A 19,213-nucleotide genomic window follows, 5' to 3' on the forward strand; every position below is an offset into this window, starting at 1 on the left:
CGTAGGAAAAAAGATGGCGACTGGTACATTTACCTATAGTTCTTAGCGCACGAAAACCTAAACGTTCATAAAAACGTAGAGAAACGTTATAAAATCTTCACACCTAGGCTAGTTAATATCCTTAGTACAGGGACAAAATATTGCAATTATAAGGCTTTCTTCGTGCCTTTTGGGCTGTGTTAGGTTCGCGAGGCATTGTGGTAAAATGTACAGCCGCCATCTTTATTCCTACGGTAGATTGTTTCTAGGCATCCTTACTACGCACGCAAATTCACACGCCATTTCTAGGCATCCTTACTACGCACGCAAATTCACACGCCACGTCATGCATCGAGGGCGCGCGCTAAGAACTAAAATGAACAATGACAGGGCAGATGGCCATTGCTATAGCTTTTCTTGGATTTAACGATCTTGGACGTTCGGTGACCCCTACTTTTCTTTCCAGAAACAGAATTTATTTACAATTATCTCCACATTGTCCAAAAATGAACAAAAAATAATTGTGCAAAGTTAAAAAAAAAATCCAATATTTCTGTCCAAGGGACATCGAGTCCTGCCATCTTGCGACTGCAAGGCGCCTGAAACTATGGTCGCTAAATGCTAACTTGTTCTTTTAAAGAACCTCACCAATTGACTAAATTCACATAATAGGTCTACTTAATATTTGGCAGAGAACATTTCTCTTCAAAGATGTAATTGCAATGTTTTGGGCTTACAGACACTGTGGCCTTATTCGCTAACGAAGCTCAATTTTTCAGATTTAGGGTGTTCTTCCGGGCTTGTTCTCTCAAAAACGAAGTCGGTGACCTCCCATTTTTTTTACATTTCTGACATAACTAACTCATCATCTCACAGTGGTAAAAGTTTCAGAAAAAAATCAACGTTGGGAAATTTTCGCGCGAACGTCCTTATCCGGCCTTCCTAACCATTTCCCTCTATTGACTATGCAGGTGCGATCTAATTAAAGGTCTCCCCGCTGGCAGAGAAACAGGCAGAAAACAAAAACTTCAAAAATTGCATACTTCCTGTCAGATTTGCAATTCAGTTTCATTTAAAATACAGTCAGGAAGGATAACTGCATGTGTTTGTAATCAGCTACTAATTTCGACGTGAGTTGAATACCAACCCTGATTGTATTACTCAGACAGAGTTAGTTTCATGTCCCCACTACTCGTAAGTAATTAAAGAATATTTAACCGTCCAAACTAAAAAAAAAAAAAAAAAAAAAACTGGTATTCACGAAAAGTGATTGGGGTTTTTCATTTTGTTTATTACGTTTGTCAAATTGTGTCGAACAAAACAAATCTTTTTTTTCATTTTACTGCTCCTCTTCACTTAAAAAAACGAGAAACAGGTCACAAACTGACAAATTTTTGGTAAATAAATATAAGAAACAGTGCTAGCGTTAAAAAAAAATTAAAGAAAGTGGTACTTTTTTTAGAGAATGAAAAAAGGCAACGAAGTTATCTACACTATCTTGCACTGGGTTTCAACTCAACAAATAGTATAAATATGGTTACTTACTTGAAGTTTCTTAAGACTAATCTCCAATGTCGGATCTGTTTTCCTTGACTAATTTCAATGAAAGTGATTTTAATTTTGCAGTCAGCGACATTTAAGGAATTTTAGTTGTCAAAATTGGAAAATACGTCAAACTGTCATTAATTTTCATTGATGTCAAACGAATATTGCTTGAATGGCCCCGGCTTAGATATTCGATTTCCTTACTTTCCCTATTATCGGTTTCTACAGACAAATCTAAATATACATTTTATGTGGGGAAAGGATTCCGGTCTTGAGAGGAAAATGACTTTCGATATTTCATCAGTGATTAGCAATCATCGATATTTTTTTAAGTTTGATTTTCAGCCGAGTTAAAACTAAAACGCGACGAGAACTAAGTCAAGTTTAGAAACATTTGAACTCCAAAACAGTCCTTAGAGTATACTGCCAAAGACTCTCCCATGTATGGAATGTTACTATAAAAGTTCCTTAAAATATAGAGATTTCTGATTGGACAAGAAAACTCCTAATGCACGTGATCACGGTCTCAAAGTTACTTCATGAGAAAAGCAATATTTGTTACCTATGAAACAACTTAAAGTAATTAAAACTATTATATATCTGTGGTAACTGAGCTTTTTAGGACTTATGTGTTTTGGAGCCAACTATTGAGAAAATATGTTTTTGGGAAAATTTAGTTTTGGCAAGCCAAGATTATTTCATATATGTGGAACACTCAATCCTTGAACGCCTCTTCCGTTTCACTTAGAAACATTCGTTCAATCTAGAACTTTGTATTCGCACATGATTGTGTCGTTCGTGCAGCCTTGGCTTCTACCTCCCTTCTCGGATAGATCTCAAGTTAATTGTTGCTAAAGATTATTCTATATTTCTAACTTTCAATTGGTTAATATCTGCTTGAATTGCCTTATCAAGTCAGCAGCGTTCGTTTAGGATCTACACTTGGGTACTTTGTTTTGGACCACCTGATTTACCCTTGGTTTGAGTCCCAGGTGTAGCTAGAGTCGGCATAAAAGCAGATATATTTTAAAGTTGTATTAAGAAGAGAAAAACGAAGTAGTGGAAGACGACTAAAGATTAAAGCAAGTACTAGTTCAAGGGTCTCTTTACCTACTGTTGCTCTGAACGGTAAGCCGCCTACACATATAGGCCATGGCTAATGTAATTTGTGCCCCTTCGAAGTGGAGTTAAGGTGGCTCCCCATGTTTTTACGATCGCACGCGCGCTGAGGACGAAAGCTCAAGTAATCTGCGTGCGCTCAAAGGAAAACCTCAGTGTTTTTCGATTTTTATGACGTCAACATGAGCACAAAACGCAAAACTGACAGTGAATTCCCTTGCGTTTTCTTCGGTGAATTTTTTTTTTAAATTTGGCTCAGTTGTAACCACATATAATTCCTATGAAATACCCTATTTTTGTTAACATCTGTCAGAACTAATCTAATATATTTCGAAGAATGAAAAATTACAGAATATTGGAAAAACCGTCCGAACAACCTTGACTTTTTGCCAATTCAAAATGTCAGGCAATATCATATCCATGATGTGGCAAAGTATGAAAAAATTTCACCGAAGGAAAGTATAAATACTAAGGAGTTTATGCCAAAATAAGGAATACATATATTTTTAACAAAGGAAGTTTCAGTGGGTATTCAAAACTGGTCTGATATTTCCTTTACTATTCATGGGGCCGGGCCAAATATTCAGTTGTCAGAATTGTCAAGTAAACAAACAATAACAATTGACAATTTTGACGATTGAATTCTTGTACTTTAACTCTATGAATATATTCATGCTCTTTTTCCTATAAATAATCAATTCGATCACGTACTTTGAGTCATTCCATTTTACTTTTAACTTAAATTTTATTCTATTTTTTTTTATATATAGTTACAAGAATTACTTGCCCCCGCAACTATAGCTAGTTCCAGAACTAATTTAAGCGGGGCAAGAGTCTATATTAAAAAGAAAAGAAAGAAAAATATGATAATAAAAGTAATGATAATTTAGAGCAATATTAAGATCACTCCTTTACGTTCTAAAACGATAAAGAAAAATGAATCTTTTACACATGAATCTTCCGCGAAACATATGTACTTGAAAAAAAGCCTTGATAGGTAGAAAATCTTGGGCACTCGGAACAATATAATTTATGGACAAATCAGACAATTCTAAGAGATATTGACTCAAATTAAACGCTCCTCGAATTGTTGTTTTCGTCGGGTCGAAACGCCCAGCTTCATAGTTTTTCGTCTAGTGCACTTAATTTTCACGGGCCAAACTAACTATTCCGATATGGTATAACCGTAGCATAGCACTTTTCAGGAACCTTTATTTGTCGAGATATTCGCATACTATTACCCCAATAAATCAGTTGAAATTTGGTATGTAAATGAAATCGTGATAGGGAAATGGTCAAAGCGTAAATTACAAGCTGCGTAGATATAAAATCTTTCTGTACTGGCCTGTTTGAAAATTAAGAACTGGTTCATGCTTAGCGTGCGTATATCGAGCTATGGATGCACGCGTGAAGTTTGGAGAGCACGAAAGAAGCGTAAGAGTTGTCGCCTCGAGCAACTCTAGCTTCTTGAGTGCTCTCCAAACTTTCCAAGTGCGTCCGTAACTCGATATACGCACAGCTAAAAGCATGAACCAATTCTTTTATAACATGGCGACAACAACTTGGGCGCTAAAACATGTTTTATTTGTGATTGACTGCAAAGTTCTCACAATGCACGGTGAAGAAAAACAGAGGTCACTAGGATCCTAACACACCACAATTAGTTGAGCAACGGTTGAGCGAAAACGCTTAACCTGGTTTCCAAAATTGTCGATGAAAAATTCGCTTCTTCGATCGATTTAATTATAATTAAAATGTAGGCAGACAAAGTCAAAAATACTCACGTTTAAGTAAATGTCTTAGCTTGGCAAAAGTCAAAGGCTCGAAGTAGAGTTTGGATTGTTCAGAATAATCTTCACATTGCCGAAACTTAAACAAAAGGAGCTTGAACTAAACTCGACGGAAATTTTGCAGCTAAATTGAAACTGCACACGTCATCTTATATACGCACGGCCGTGCATATATTTAACAAATAGTTTCCTTGTTGCCGTGCGTCTGCTCAGTAATAGATCACAGATGACGTCAAAATGTGGTAAGAACAAATAAGTGGCACACGAGGCGATAGCCGAGTGTGTCACCGATGTTTCTTACCACACTTTTGACGTCTTCTGTGATCTATTACTGAACAGACGCACGGCAATATTGAATCTATTTGTTTTATATAATAACGAAACAAACTACTACGGATAAAGCTTTTTCATTTCAAAATCTTTCAACTCGAAAGCGGGCCTTTGCCCACTTTGGCGAACACGAAAAAAGCCATTTGACGTAATCTATTGTCGATACAAAATGAAGCAATCTCATTGGTTGCTATGCTTAGCAAAGAATTATGATTGGTCCAGGAAAATCACGCCACTGTCAAACTTGATTCGAGGGTCGCTTCTCGTAGAATGAAAGCTTACAGTGAAAGCAGAAATGAACTGCGAAATCTACAAATCTTAAAGAAAATGCTGGAAAAGTCGAGTCAGGTTTTGTCATCAGAGCAGCTCTGAGAGCCGAAAAGCTTGGACGTTGCCTTGAATATTGCAGGATTTGAACTATACGCTCGGAAAACTTGCGGTTGCGGTCAACCTGGAGGCCATTCGATTCGAGTTTTGAATGAAAGGAGCGTCAGTGACGGTGGAAATTTGTGTCCTCTGTGGTTGGTGATTCTCAAATCAGTTTGAAATAGTGTCGGAAATACCTTTTAACTGCGATACAGTTGGCCGTGAGCTGTAGTGAGCTTTACTTTGCACACTGCTGTGCCATGAAGCGGACTAGAACATTCGCTTCGGAAAGTAAGGTTATGTGTTTATTTTAACTGATTTTAAGAAGTGATGTTTTGATGTGTCATTCCTGACATCAATCAATGTTTGAACAATTATTGGGAGACTGAGAAAAGTTAATTTTTTAAATAAATTAATCTCAAAAACATTTTGTTTATTGGGTTTGTTAAATTCGAGATAAGCGGCAATGGTTTTCGGCTTACCAAGACCAATTTTGTGCTTGGTTTAGTCGCGCTCGACTGCCATTAGGACTGCTCAAGTATTTTTTCTGAGTCATTTCTTAAAAAAAAAGGCTTTATCTTTCTCCCTCCTGCTTCTCTACCTGTTCAATGCCTCGGCAAGATTTTTTTGTACCTTATCTTATACCCAGTCACGTAAAATATTATCTTAATTCTCAAAACTTTCCGCCATTTGAAAACACAGATAGAAAAACTTTGTAATGATGACGTCAATCGTGCGTCTGTCCTCTAATAGATCATAGGCGAGAACCAATCAAAATGGGAGAATAACTTGGGTTATTATATAAAGAGATTTTGTTCATCATGGCCCACTAGGGATTAGATAGGACTAGCGCAAGCGTTATGTTATGATGCTTAAGTTACCATATATTTTGTCGGCCATCTTGGTCGATCGAGCGGTATTTCGAACTTCTCTAGTCTTCACAACAATTCCCCCGAAAAAGAAGGCACAGTAGATTTTCATTCAAGTAGATTTTGCCTGTTGGCTGCTTATATCAAGAGAAAACAAATTTTGAAATAAAAAAGGGGGGTTCTGGTACTCGTTTAGGAACAGGAAGACCTTCAATAAACCCGATAACTCCTTAAATTATCTGCTTTTAGAAACGTTTATATTTGAGCCACTCAGTTTACCCTTTGTGAGAGCAGAAAAATAGGGAGAAAGTTAAGTGAGAAATACAACAGTGGATGTATTGCATCAATGTTAAGGAGCAATTTGGTGTACGTTTCATGATAAAGGCACTCATATTTAGTCGACAGGGATTCAATATGTTCCAAGCACACAGAGTTCTTGAGGGCACAGCAGAGTTCTTGATGGCGTCTTGAAGTAAAGAAGTGTTGTTCACTGAAGACTATCGTAAGCCCAAATAACTCGCCTCCGAAGAGACTGGTGGCAGCGGGAAGTTCCCAATAGCCTTTAAACTGAAGAAAAAACAGACAAAACGGAAATATGGGAGACCAAGGTGCACACGAGGCCAGAATTCAAGCTGATAACCTCAAGTAGTTGAAGAGCCGAACGAAGCTGGCGCTCACGCCGCACAACCAGCCGCACAACCACAAGTCGCCGCAGCTGTACAGCAGCCCATGGTTCAACAGATACCCATGGCGAGTTACCAAGTTCCACCACCTGAAAAGTTCAACTTCAAACCCGAAGAATGGTCCCGTTGGATCAAGCGTTTCGAACGATTTCGAAAAGCGACTGGACTCGACCAAAAGGACGGCGAGAGCCAAGTGAATACTTTGATTTATTCGATGGGCGAAGAAGCTGACGACATCGTAGTGTCATTCGGACTGACAACTGAAGAAGCAAAGCAGTACAACGTGGTGAAAGGCACGTTTGAAGCTCATTTTGTGATAAAGAGAAACGTAATATTTGAAAGAGCCAAGTTCAACCTGAGAAGTCAACAAGATGGTGGGTCAGTGGATAATTTCATGACAGATTTGTATTGTCTTGCTGAATACTGCGAATTTGGAACACTAAGAGACGATCTCATCCGAGATAGAATCGTGGTAGGGATAAAAGATAAGAAGCTCTCTGAACAACTGCAACTGGATTCCAAGCTGACTTGAAAGAAAGCAATTAGAAAAACCAGGTAGTCGGAAACAGTTAAAAGCAGCAAACGTTCCTACAGGAAACCAAATCTGACCCACCACCGGCTCATGTTGACCGTTTGTCCAAAGGAAAGGGAAACGATTCTAAAGAAGATATGAAGAAGAAAAAGAAACCATCCAAGTCTAAAAATGGAAAGACTCCTGAAGCACAATCTTCAAGGTGCATGGGTCAACTACACCCAAAGAGACTATGTCCAGCCAGAGAATCGAAATGTAACAAGGACTCCAAAGTAGGACATTGTGCGAAGACCTGCAGATCTCAATCAGACAAGAGAGTGGGTGAAGTGAATTTTCCTGGGAGACAAGAAGAAGGAGAGTTCTTCCTAGGCGAACTCACTGAAGTATCTGCTGCCCAAAGAAGTAGCGAAGATTCATGGAAAGCTAAAGTTTCATTGAATGGACTGCAAGCAGAATTTAAATTGGATACCGGTGCGGATGTAACAGTAATTCCACCTAGTCTGTATCACAGTTTGCAACCAGTTCCATCACTTAGCAGGACCACCAGGCTACTCATGGGTCCATGTAAACAGAAACTGAGCTGTCTAGGAACTTTCATAGCAGAGTTGCGAGTTCAAGATAAGACTGCTAAGGAGCAAGTGTATGTAATAGAAGATTTGCAGCGACCTTTGCTAGGAAGAAAGCCAGCTGAACTTCTAAAGCTGATAAGCAGTTTTGACAGCCTGAGCAGTGATGACTACAAGAGTAAAGTAGCAGACAAGTACCCCAAGTTGTTCGTAGGACTAGGTGTCATGGAGGACAGTTACCGTATCACACTCAAAGAAGATGCTAAACCTTTCCAAGTGTCAGTTCCAAGGAAAGTACTCCTCCCCTTGTATCAGAAAACTAAAGAAGAGTTAGATAGGATGTTGGAGACAGGAGTCATATCCAGAATTGACCAACCCACCGATTGGTGCGCTCCTATGGTGGTGACCCCGAAGAACTATGGCAAGGTCAGGGTCTGTGTCGACCTGAGCAAGCTGAATGAGTACGTCAAGAAGGAGAACCATCCACTTCCAGCAGTAGACACAACTCTCGGAAGATTGGCAGGTTCCAGAGTGTTCTCTAAACTTGACGCGAACTCAGGATTCTGGCAGATAAAGCTAGCGTGGGAATCAAGACCACTGACAACATTCATCACTCCCTGGGGCCGTTTCTGTTTCAATGTGTTGCCCTTCGGAATCAGTTCGGTTCTGAGAAATTCTGGTTCTGAGTCAGATCCTCCAGGGTTTAGATGGCGTGGAAGGCAACATAGATGACGTTTTAGTCCAAGGCATGGCATTTTTTACTAATGCACAATGCAAACAGTGGCAAATGCACAATTATTCATTCAAAAAAGGAACTCTTAAAAGTAATGTACAGCTGACAAAATACTGCAGATCGAGCAAGAGTTTCCGTTCCACAAATGGGTTTTTTCATTAATGCACAATGCAAACAGTGATAAATGCACAATTTCGAGATCTTAACTTGACAGATTGCTATAAGATATTTAACCTTTAGGAACAAGCAAGAGAGGGTGAGAACACATCCCCCATAAATGAGAGGTTATTTTAGGCATGCAAGTCACCCAATGGGTCAGTTTAATTGACGTAGTAAAAGGCACTGCTTGGTTTTGTTAATTAAATATGCCTAAAAAAAAAAAAGAAAAGAAAACTGCACCTGGATTTTCTTAGAGCAATTCGTACGAAAAGGAGAATTAACTATTTGGCGCTTTGAAAGAGCTTTCCAAAAAGATATTCCTCGCTTTAATCTGTTCAGTTATTTTCTAGAAACGACTTTCGAGCGTGTTAGAATGCAGTTCTTGTTAGCAGCCATGGCATCCCATGTGAATTAATCAGTTATGCAGAGAAATGACTTATATTCGAAGTATTGTCCTTCCCAGCGCTTTAATTTGAAAGTGCTTTCCAAAGAGGCCTCTCTTGATCCAAACGGTGCGGTATAATTTCGGAGAAACAGTTTTTTTCGCCATGGACATGCCAACTCTGATAAATATTTCACAGCGTTTTCGAAATTAAAGTATGCAGACAACTGCATGAGATTTTCGAAACGAAATTTCTAACAAACGATGAACAAATAATTAAGGTGTCTTGCTCTTCGACAAATCTATCGAAACACAGGAGCTAAAAAAACCCTCGTATTTTTGACTTGTTTTCAGCTTTAATACGGGGAGATCCACATTTCATAACTCTCGATAACAAAACGTTTACATTCAACGGACCTGGTGAGAACACAGTAGCTGCTGTTGATGACGGAAAGCGCATACTAAGAGAACCAGCAGTAGAGGCCTGGGAACAGTGTTTTCAGCAACTGCTGCCAAAGAAGTGAACACGTCTACACTGGACAGAAGAATAAACACTAACGGTAAACCTGGTCTTGTTTTCTTCATTTACGTGTGGATGAGGGATTGAATTGTTACTTAAATGTTGAAGTAATAATTTGATATAAGGTAAAGCCTCTCAAACGCAGTTGAAGTAAGTTTAAACAAGTTTCCGTACTGATCTGAAGCGGCTAGGAGTATATCTACTTCCCCAGGATGGGATGTTATTCCATCACAGGTTACTCACGAGCATTCTGTCAGGTTGCCCCAACAAGTCGCTTGTACTCATTTATACTCTTCAGTTAAATGAGGCACAATGGGCGTTCAAAAGTGTCTTGCCCGAAGAACGCAACATCATGTCCACGGCCAAGGCTTGAACCAAGACCAGTCGATCCGGAGTCTAGTGGGCTAACTATAAGGCTACTACACATACCACACTTAAATTGAAGCAGTCTTATTTTGGATTTGATTTTTTTTGTTTCCAAATCAACGAGGAAAGCCTTTCTCCAAGAGAGCTTGATCGCAAGCAGTGTATTAAAATTTTTGTCAACATTACTAATGTCAACGCCCGGACTTTCCGAATACAACATCCTGGACTTCAAAACTGAAGTTAAGGAAGGTAAAGGATGCTGGGAAGGTTTTTATTACAATTACCCTTTTTAAGTTGTTGAATGGCATATTACGCAATTGGAAATACTTATATGATATAAGGTCAGATTGCCTCCTTCATTAATTTTTTATGCTAGCGGGACTTCAGACGCGATGTTAGAGGAGTTAGCTGAAAGGCCTCTGATGAGTCTCTTGGTAGGGACGAAAGATACGTATGTAAGACTAGCCATTGTAAAATTCTCACACTTCTGTAATGATATTGCTTTTAATTCATATTATAATTAGTGCTAAAAAATATACACAAAAAAACTCTTGCTGTTCTACTAAACTGACTTGTTAATCTAAAAGGTTGCAACAGTGGTCTTGACGTTGTGGTCCTGTCATGGTTGACATGGTTTAGATAATAACAAGATGCTTATAAGAAAGCTTAAAAACGCGATGGGAAATTTAACTTGTATTATCTGGAATCGACAGAAAACAGTTCTATGATGCAGCGGTAGCCAAAGAGTAGCAACACAATAACTCTAACTACTGGCAAAACCAGAAGGAACTACTCGCATGTTTCCTTTGTGAAATGTTGACCGTGGGAATTAACTGTTTAATTTTACTAGCTTTTCCATTTGATTAATCAAAATGTCTGAGATCGATAAAAACAATTCCAGTCTAGCCAGAAACTGCAACCCAGTAACTGTCTATCTACTGAAAAATGTCTCAACCGAGCAGTGAACAGACCATAACTACAGCTAATTCTCATCACTTTGGTCGCGCGGTTAATTAAAAGCTTAGCTAGTTTCAAGTGTTGTATTGTGAAGTTATTGGATACGACGTCTTGTTTCTTCTACTTGTTGTTTCCAACCGAGTAAACTTTACGACCGTTCAGCGGCTGCAGAGGTCTGTAATTGTCGCACATAAGACCAGGAAAACGACCATGGCATGATCTCAGCTTCCTAAACCGTCTCAACTAAAAAAAAGTTCACATTGAATATATTACAACCTGTTTTCAAATCTTTAGCAGTTGTACATGTGAAGCACAAATTCTTCTATTGAGCATTACGATCTTGTTTAGAAATGCTCGACAACTCTTAGCTTATTGAACAGACAAACTTAACGCTAATCAAGAACGCTGATGCCATTTTTGTCAGACGGGACACTGTATCAATAATCCTTTATAATGAATATGGATTTATGTTCGTAATAATGCTTGGTTTTCCTTTATTCAGGCGCGTATCAAATATTGTTCAGTAGTGTTTCAGGTCTGTAACTAAGATTATCAACAACTGAAATGAGCAAGATAACATGTACTCACCTGATACTTCGAGGTGTCAAGTTTGGGTTTCAGAACCAACCACTTCACTCCTTCAGTACAGGGAGGGGTTGTAAAGGACCCCTTGTAGTGGTAGTAGTCTGGTAGTATCACCACCTTCTTGTTGTTGTTCCATTTGTTGGAAAGGAACCCCATCAAACGGATACCGTCAGACTTACATACTTCCGTGCTCGTCCCTGGGTATATAATCTTCTGTTTAGCGGCAAGTTGTGACCGTTAGCTAATTTCTCCTCACATAATCAGTACATAATGAGCTAAGCATTGAGCAACGATTAAAGGAGGGAGAGTATTTTCTCGACTTACAGTCAAATTTTCCCAACTTCTTCCTCTCTATATAAGTAGTTTAATAATCAATAATAATTGTTTAGTTTTTGTGATAATAGTCAGAGAGATTTTGAACATCAAGAATTATGATATTCGTTGGCTTGCAAATAAACATAACAAATTATACTAATAGTAATCAAAGATTGTGAGTGCGTTCGACGCTGTCACTTTTATATATTTACCTTATGATTTGATTAGCTGACTTTCAACCTTTGTCTATTGTTAGAATGAACATTTTTCGTCGACAACCGAGGTTTTAGAGATAGATATATCAGACCTAACAAATTATACAACAAATTCTATGGTCATTAATAATTCGTTTTTTTTTGTCGTGTTTAGATTGTGAATGAAAATGTTTGCTATTTGTCAGTAAATGCTGGTAGTCAAAACTTTGGTAACTTTTCGTTAGCAGTCAATATTTTCCCAGACACGGAAAGGCAAAGCCAGATCTTTTTACACGCAGCATCTCGCAGGTCAAAGCAACGGAAAAACAGGTATAAAGGTATATTTAACAATAGAAGATGGAGTGTGCATTATTTTCTCAAAAACTTGGAAATACCATCTTATATTTGGTTAAGATTAGAGTATGAAAAAGCAAAAATATTTACATCTGAGAAGGGGCGGTGATTGTGCTGGCAACACAACATCCGGGACAAAGCAAATAGATTGCACGCTGCCGTGCGTCTGTTCAGTAACTGATCACAGATGACATGAAAATGTGGTAAAAACAAACATGTGTCACTCATGTTCTTACCACGGTGACGTCTGTTGTGATCTGTTACTGAACAGACTCATGGCAACATGGAATGTATCTGATTTATATCATTAAGAAACAAAAACAAAACAACGTCTATAACAAAGTCTATGTATTCTCCACCTGATCGAATAAGAACCAATCAAAATGGATCAATGATTAACAATTATGACAGATTAGGTCGGATCTAATTTTTGCAATTTTCGCGGTTTTTTCCTCGATCCTTAAAAGAAAGTTCCCGCGAACCGAAATTATATATGCAGAAATTCCATGTAGAATCTATTGGTGCCATTTATTGAAAACGCCTCTTTCGTTCAGAAACAAAACTATGAAATTAGAAACAAAACGTTGAGAAATAAGACGATCCAATCCACTGTATGAGCAATCAGTCACACTAGGGCAAGATGTAACTGTACCTTATTTTAGATCTCTGCATGTTCTTTTGCTTGACGATTGCATGTAGTCAATTAAAAAAACGAAAATGTCTTCCTGAAAATCGCAAAAGATGATGCCCAGCGAGAGAATCTTTTCTTTACAATCGCTAAACTAAATCATTTCTGCATAATACCAAAACTCGCCGATCTGCAAAATTAAACTCCCGCAAACATTTCGTGCCATACGGAATATGGAGTAAAAGTATTGCACGGTCAGCTCAAATTTAGGGCATATAGCAGCTGTGAATTCGAAGCACGACTCGTTATATAGGAAAACGTAAAATGTTGTCACAACTTACCAACATAAATGATGTTAGGAAGCAGTTTTGCAAACCTTCCCAAAGTCGGGTTTCCTTTAGAAGAAACCTAAAATAACAAACAATACGCACTGAATAAAGCATTACTTTAAGGACGGTGCCTACATTTGTTAGTGCGCATACTTTCTGCGCATTACGCAAGGCATGATTTAAGCGCCATGTGCGCGCTGGGGTTGACATTGACGCAATAAACTACGCTACCAAGTACACGACTAAAAGAAAGCAAGATTTTTCTACTGTGACCAAATCAAGTTTAATGAACCCGTACTTAAACCAGGAACACCAAAATAGCAGCTTTTCGCAAACCACTAAATGTTACCGTCTTCCAGCTGAAAACCTATCTGTTATCTGTCCAAAATTACACTGAAATCCAACTGTAAACATGCACCTGCAGATGGCGTAGTGCGCGCGCAAAACAAGTGCGAAATACGCAAATGTTTTACTTACAGGGGAGGTGACAGGAAAAAATGTAGCGGGCACCGTAAAAGGTTTCAAAAAAGATGAATAACTTTAAAAAACGCGTAGTTACCCCCACATTTTATGTTATGAAATGGAAGTGGGAAGCCTATTGAACACGTGATTAGTTTCTGGTTGTGAGCAAAAGGTATTTAGACTTTATTTTGGCTGAACCAGAGGAAGGCTGTCAGAGACGCTAAAAGCGCTGTTGCAACGATTTTTTCATGAAAAACAAACCAAAAATTGTTTTTATGTTACCACTTACTATACAGGTTTGAGATCTTGATAAACGTGTTTGCTTTTCTATTCAAAGGAATCTGTGAAGAAATATCCTTTCCATCTTTTTTTTCAGAAAATGCTGATGTCACCATTTTTGTTGAGATTCAAGGCTAATTATCTTGAAAAAATGCGTGGCTTCCCCCATTTTTCTTTGTGGATTCCAGTAGCCCTTGCAAAGATCTACTTTTTCCGCGTGATCCTAACCGGGCGTAAAAACCTTTATATTTAGTAGGCACCGTCCTTAAGACTAAACTCGTTCTAACTTTCTGATGGTGAACGTTTAATTTCTTTGAATTCAATACAATTTGCATTTTCTTTTAAAAAAAGACAACCGTTTGTGTATTTTCAAATAAAAGTAAAATGCTATTTATTTAAAAGGGTTACTAAACAGAGAAACCTTCACCACCTGCAATCGAAAGAAAGGAGGAACAATTTCAAAAATGGCACAGAGAAACCTTCGCCACCCGCAATCGAAAAAGAAAATGGGAAACAATTTAAAAAATGGCACTACAACACTACTGCGCAATGGTTGGAAAAATTTTGGGCCCCCGCTTTAAAAAGAGTCCCGGATCTGCCAAAGATGATCAAGTTTTATGATAAGCAATTCATCATATAAATGAATCTTTTTGGTATAACTAATCGTACCTTTTTGGTACCTTACAGTGACTTATCAGGCGAGTGTGATCGAGCCATGGTTCCTACTTTGGTGACAAGCAGCCCAGCCAAAATACCCATGAATCAAAAGTGCCTAATATGCCTCCGGATCCGTACCAAAAATGTGCGATTAGGCGCTTAATGTTCCCAATTTCCGCCATTATCAGTTTAGTGACTTGACATCGCAGGATATTAAGGATATTATCAAGATAAAGGTAAAAAGTCTGCGTACGAGCAAAGTGGCCCATCAGGCCGGAGCTTATCACAGTTTCTGTGGCATGAAGCGACTAGGAGTATTTATATTTCCCCCTAAAATGGATGCTACAGTGTAGTTCATCGCAGGGTTACCACCCAGCATTAAGTTCGCCGGTACCCGTTTATAAACCTGGATGGAGAGTGGCACTGTGAGAGTAAAGTGTCTTGCCCAAGAACACAACACAAGGTCCCAGGCGGGGGTTCGGACCCAGACTGCTCGAACGGGAGACGAGCGTACTAAACATGAGGCCACCGCGCGTCCCAGACGCTCAATATTCTACTTTTAAAATCTCTTTACGATTTTACTCGAGCGAAAATTACTATACTTGGAAGCGACCATATTAGGTCAGTGAGTTAATATCGCAGGACAACAGGACAGTTAAACACAGCTTCTGATTGGCGAATTGCAAATTTGAGTACGGTAAATACGGATTACAGTAGATGAAGAGAATAGAAAGGTTATGTTTATGTTACCTTAAGCCAGAGGGCTATGACTGCATATCTGCCTGAATTTTCAAACACCATATGGAGCTTGGAGGAAAAGAGAAGTAAAAAGACAAAGCTGTTATTGTATAAGGTCGATATAAAATTTACCGGGGTTTTCAAGAAGAACAAGTTTTTAAAATTAGCGAATAACGTTTATCTTGCTACGGTTATAATAACTGAAGAAAACCACAGAGAAGACGCTGTCGTTTAACAAAAAATAAATGGAAAACTAAGAGGTAGCGTTACTTTAGAATTATTGACTGTAGATGCCTTGCTACAGTAGTGAAGTGAACTGATGAGGAACTGAACTGATGTACTATATGTATGATATAATAGAAACAAGTTCAAAATCACATATGGCCTAAAACTAAAATTGGCCTAGTGTCGTTACCTCGCCAGCAAACGGCTTCTTGTTTAGAGTGTGCTCAGATCCGCGGTCGTTTTCACAGCCAAAGTGAAAATGGAATTGGTTTAGTGTGTAAGTGGTATCCCCCAGGGGACCCCCTGTGATTTCAGCTGTTCCCTGTGACTTGTCAATGGTTAAAGTAGGAGAGTGACCAGTATTTTCCAGCTTCCCAGAGACCAGGCCCCCCGGGTTGTCGAACGTTACTTTCAGATCACGATAGTTCTTGTTTACCACTTTACTTGTATCGATGTTAATTGGGGATTGGTTGTTAAGGCCGCAGTCCTCCCATCCCTTGTGCCAGTCCGGTGGGCCATACACTATGCCATTCACTATAGAGAATATATGAAATTATAATCCATCAAATATTTTCGCTCGCACGCGATTGGTCTAACCAGTTCCTCGAAAACAGTCTTCGCTTCGCTCTCGGAAAACTGTTCGCTTCTCGGAACAGATAATGTCCGCGGAGAAATATCCGAGAATATTTTCGCGCAAAAAGGAGGTTATTGTTTATATATACTATAGAAAAAAGGTCTGGATTCAGGAAAACAGTGTTGAAGAAAATCTTGCCCTGCTGAAGCTCTTTTTTCCGAAAGTTGACGATATAAAAATTCAACGAAATGTCAGTCATAAATTGATATTATAAAAGAAAATGACTTACAGTCATGTTTTTGCAAGAGAAAGACAACGAATGAGAAAGAAAAGAATGTTGGCAATGCCAGGAAGGTTAATTGTTAACTGAACTTCCCTTGCGAAGAATTTTTTTTCGGAAATTGCACGTATCCCTACCTAATCGTAAAAAAAGAACATTTAATATTTTGTTCTCGCACGTCTTTGACTGTCAGGCTAAAAGCCTACCTTAATTGGTAATTACAGAATAAGAATACCAGCTGCCAACTGATGAGATGAAGTAATATATCAGAAAACGAAAGACTGTGTTTGACCACACAGAGAAGGTAGTTAAAAATACGACGAACTGCGAGGAGTTTGGAAATGTGGTCAAACACTGTCTTGGGTGTTTAATATATATTCTAAATCGAAACTAAAACTTAGGAGAAAACAGATAAATAAAATCATCAAAATCTGTGCTAATAAAGATCAGATATCCAAACACCGCCATGGTCATGATTTTCCTTGTTTGAACTTGATGAATTATTCAGGCGTTTGAGAATGAGAATACTAACATACTAACACCTTTTTCCATACTGAAAGAAAACTGACCAGAGACCGAGAAACAGGTTGAAAATTCAATGTAGGCTAACTTCGAAATCTTGAAAAAAATTCGGCTTGGTACTGGGGGCTAGATGACAAAAACAAAGGAAACTGATTTCGTTGATTTGTGTTCTCTAAGCCTTACTATCAAGCTAAGTTTATTTTCGTAGATCAAAACAAACTCATTAAACTGTGCCAAAGTGGTGCTAAAAATCTAAAGGACCGTTGCATCGTATAACATTGACAGATTTCCGTGACAATAATTCGCTACGCATGATAAAATATGAGCGTACTTGTTGATTACCTTCTTGTGTTGTCTCCCCGTAGCCAAACTGAGGATAAGCTACAGCAAAACAATGATAATGAAACAATATTCAGGGCATGAAACAGGCATTAACACAAATTACTTCAAACTGGTTATCCTAATTAGATGACTGTTGGAGAAGGCTCGACCCAGTGGTTAGGGTGCTGGATTTGTAAACCGGGGGTCCCTGGTTTAAATCCTTCTCTCCGACGCTGGATAGATTTGTGTTTGATGGTCCACAATGAAAACAAAATAGCCAACTTGTGAACCTTCAACCAGTTGGGATTTTAAAAAAAGTGTTCGGTCATATTTACAATATTTGCTGTTTTATTTATAGTGTCCCGAATTAGCTTAGCGATGCTAAATATCATGAAACTGATCACGTTTGTAACCTACAGAGATTTAAATGAAACAGAACTTTAAGTCCGAAAGTTGATGTCTTACTGTGTCGACGCTTGATTATACCAAGCATTAGATAATACAGGAACAGTGACCATGACATCCCTGTGTACAAATAAAGTCACAATATTACAACAGTGATAAAAGTGTAATTATATAATACTAGTGTAAGAAAATTGTAGAGTCGACTGTCGACCGATCAAATCAGTCTCGGAACTTCCAAAGAATGATATTGTTCAAACAAGAAAAAACAGAAAGTGTAAATTTTCTTTAAATGTTCGTTTGACACAATTTTTCCTCGCACATACCATAGTTAATTGAGGAAAATGGTTAGAAAACTTGGCAAAGCTCTTTGTTGTATGTATTTGTTTGTTATTTTGGGGTTTGACCCTTCACAAAACCTGGCAATGACAGAAGAAAAAAACAAAAAACAAAAACAAAAACAAAAGATGCGCAGTGCCTGCCTTCCAGCATAAATCTTAGTCTGCTTGATTGCTTCTTTGATGTTAATGTGATTCCCCTGAAATAAAACTGTCAATAGATTTTTGTTCAAACTTTGTCCACTGAACATTTATCATATGAGAACTTTAATTATAAAATACAAATGGGGGTGCCCATGCTCATAAAGGAGCAGTCAGGCATTGAAAATATCCCATTATGGTATTATTTAATACTTATTACAAGAACGCATTACAAGTTATTGTTAAATCTCTGTGAGCCCAGACTCATGAAAACACGCCTCAAACTACAGTCAATTCTTGTGTCGGACACAAATAAACTTTTCAGTTTGATTTTGACAGACAGCTGAATCTTTGTTAAAATATTGGAACCAAATTGCTCGCCACGGCTATCAAACTACAAAATAAAAAAGACTACAGTGCAGCTGCTATTTTCCTTATTTCTTCAATTTTCAGCAACAGAAATCAGATCAGTCTTCTCTCACCCAAAGCTAATGATTAGTTGATTAAAAGGACTGGAAAAAAAATTGAAGTGCCCGAGCTCGTTAGAGAGCTATAGCCATTTTTCAACTGACAGCACTCAAAATCAAGGCAAATCCGTCATGTTTTCAACGTGCGCGTGCACGAACGCGCGCTAGTGACGCCATAAATTATGCGCAGTAAGGATGCGCAATACAAATCCTCGCGCTAATCCTCCGTAGGAAAAAAGATGGCGACTGGTACATTTACCCATAGTTCTTAGCGCACGAAAACCTAAACGTTCATAAAAACGTAGAGAAACGTTATAAAATCTTCACACCTAGGCTAGTTAATATCCTTAGTACGAGGACAAAATATTGCAATTATGAGGCTTTCTTTGTGCCTTTTGGGCTGTGTTAGGTTCGCGAGGCATTGTGGTAAAATGTACAGCCGCCATCTTTTTTCCTACGGTGGATTGTTTCTACGTATCCTTACTGCGCACGCAAATTCACACGCC

The 19,213-nt window shown here is 38.4% G+C and overlaps 1 protein-coding gene and 1 long non-coding RNA gene across 2 annotated transcripts; one reads left to right on the top strand and one right to left on the bottom strand.

Moving 5' to 3' along the window:
• Window positions 1-486, top strand: LOC149111216 (uncharacterized). Its single transcript, XR_016207955.1, has 2 exons — window positions 1-248; window positions 289-486. It is a non-coding gene; the product is annotated as an uncharacterized LOC149111216 (long non-coding RNA).
• A 10,530-nt stretch (window positions 487-11,016) lies between these two features.
• LOC149111217 (carbonic anhydrase 2-like) lies at window positions 11,017-17,882 on the bottom strand. The gene is made up of 7 exons (XM_089292410.1): window positions 17,825-17,882; window positions 17,381-17,419; window positions 15,853-16,196; window positions 15,450-15,506; window positions 13,314-13,380; window positions 11,485-11,678; window positions 11,017-11,139 (listed from the first exon to the last, which is right to left on the bottom strand). Exons 1-7 carry the CDS (start codon window positions 17,880-17,882, stop codon window positions 11,017-11,019), a joined length of 882 nt encoding a protein of 293 aa, XP_089148536.1.
• Window positions 17,883-19,213: the final 1,331 nt, after the last annotated feature.

Source organism: Orbicella faveolata, unplaced genomic scaffold (assembly GCF_042242905.1).
Source record: "Orbicella faveolata isolate gen_17 unplaced genomic scaffold, um_ofav_v1 contig_24, whole genome shotgun sequence".
Classification (NCBI taxonomy): Eukaryota; Metazoa; Cnidaria; class Anthozoa; order Scleractinia; family Merulinidae; genus Orbicella; species Orbicella faveolata.

Excerpts from the sequence above, each read along its gene's own strand:
- LOC149111217 (XM_089292410.1), bottom strand. The coding sequence starts at position 17,882 with ATGTCATGGTCACTGTTCCTGTATTATCTAATGCTTGGTATAATCAAG. Across the intron at positions 16,197-17,380 it reads CGGGGAGACAACACAAGAAG|TGAATGGCATAGTGTATGGC; the intron begins GTAATCAACAAG and ends TATTCTCTATAG. Across the intron at positions 13,381-15,449 it reads TCATAGCCCTCTGGCTTAAG|GTTTCTTCTAAAGGAAACCC; the intron begins GTAACATAAACA and ends TTGTTATTTTAG.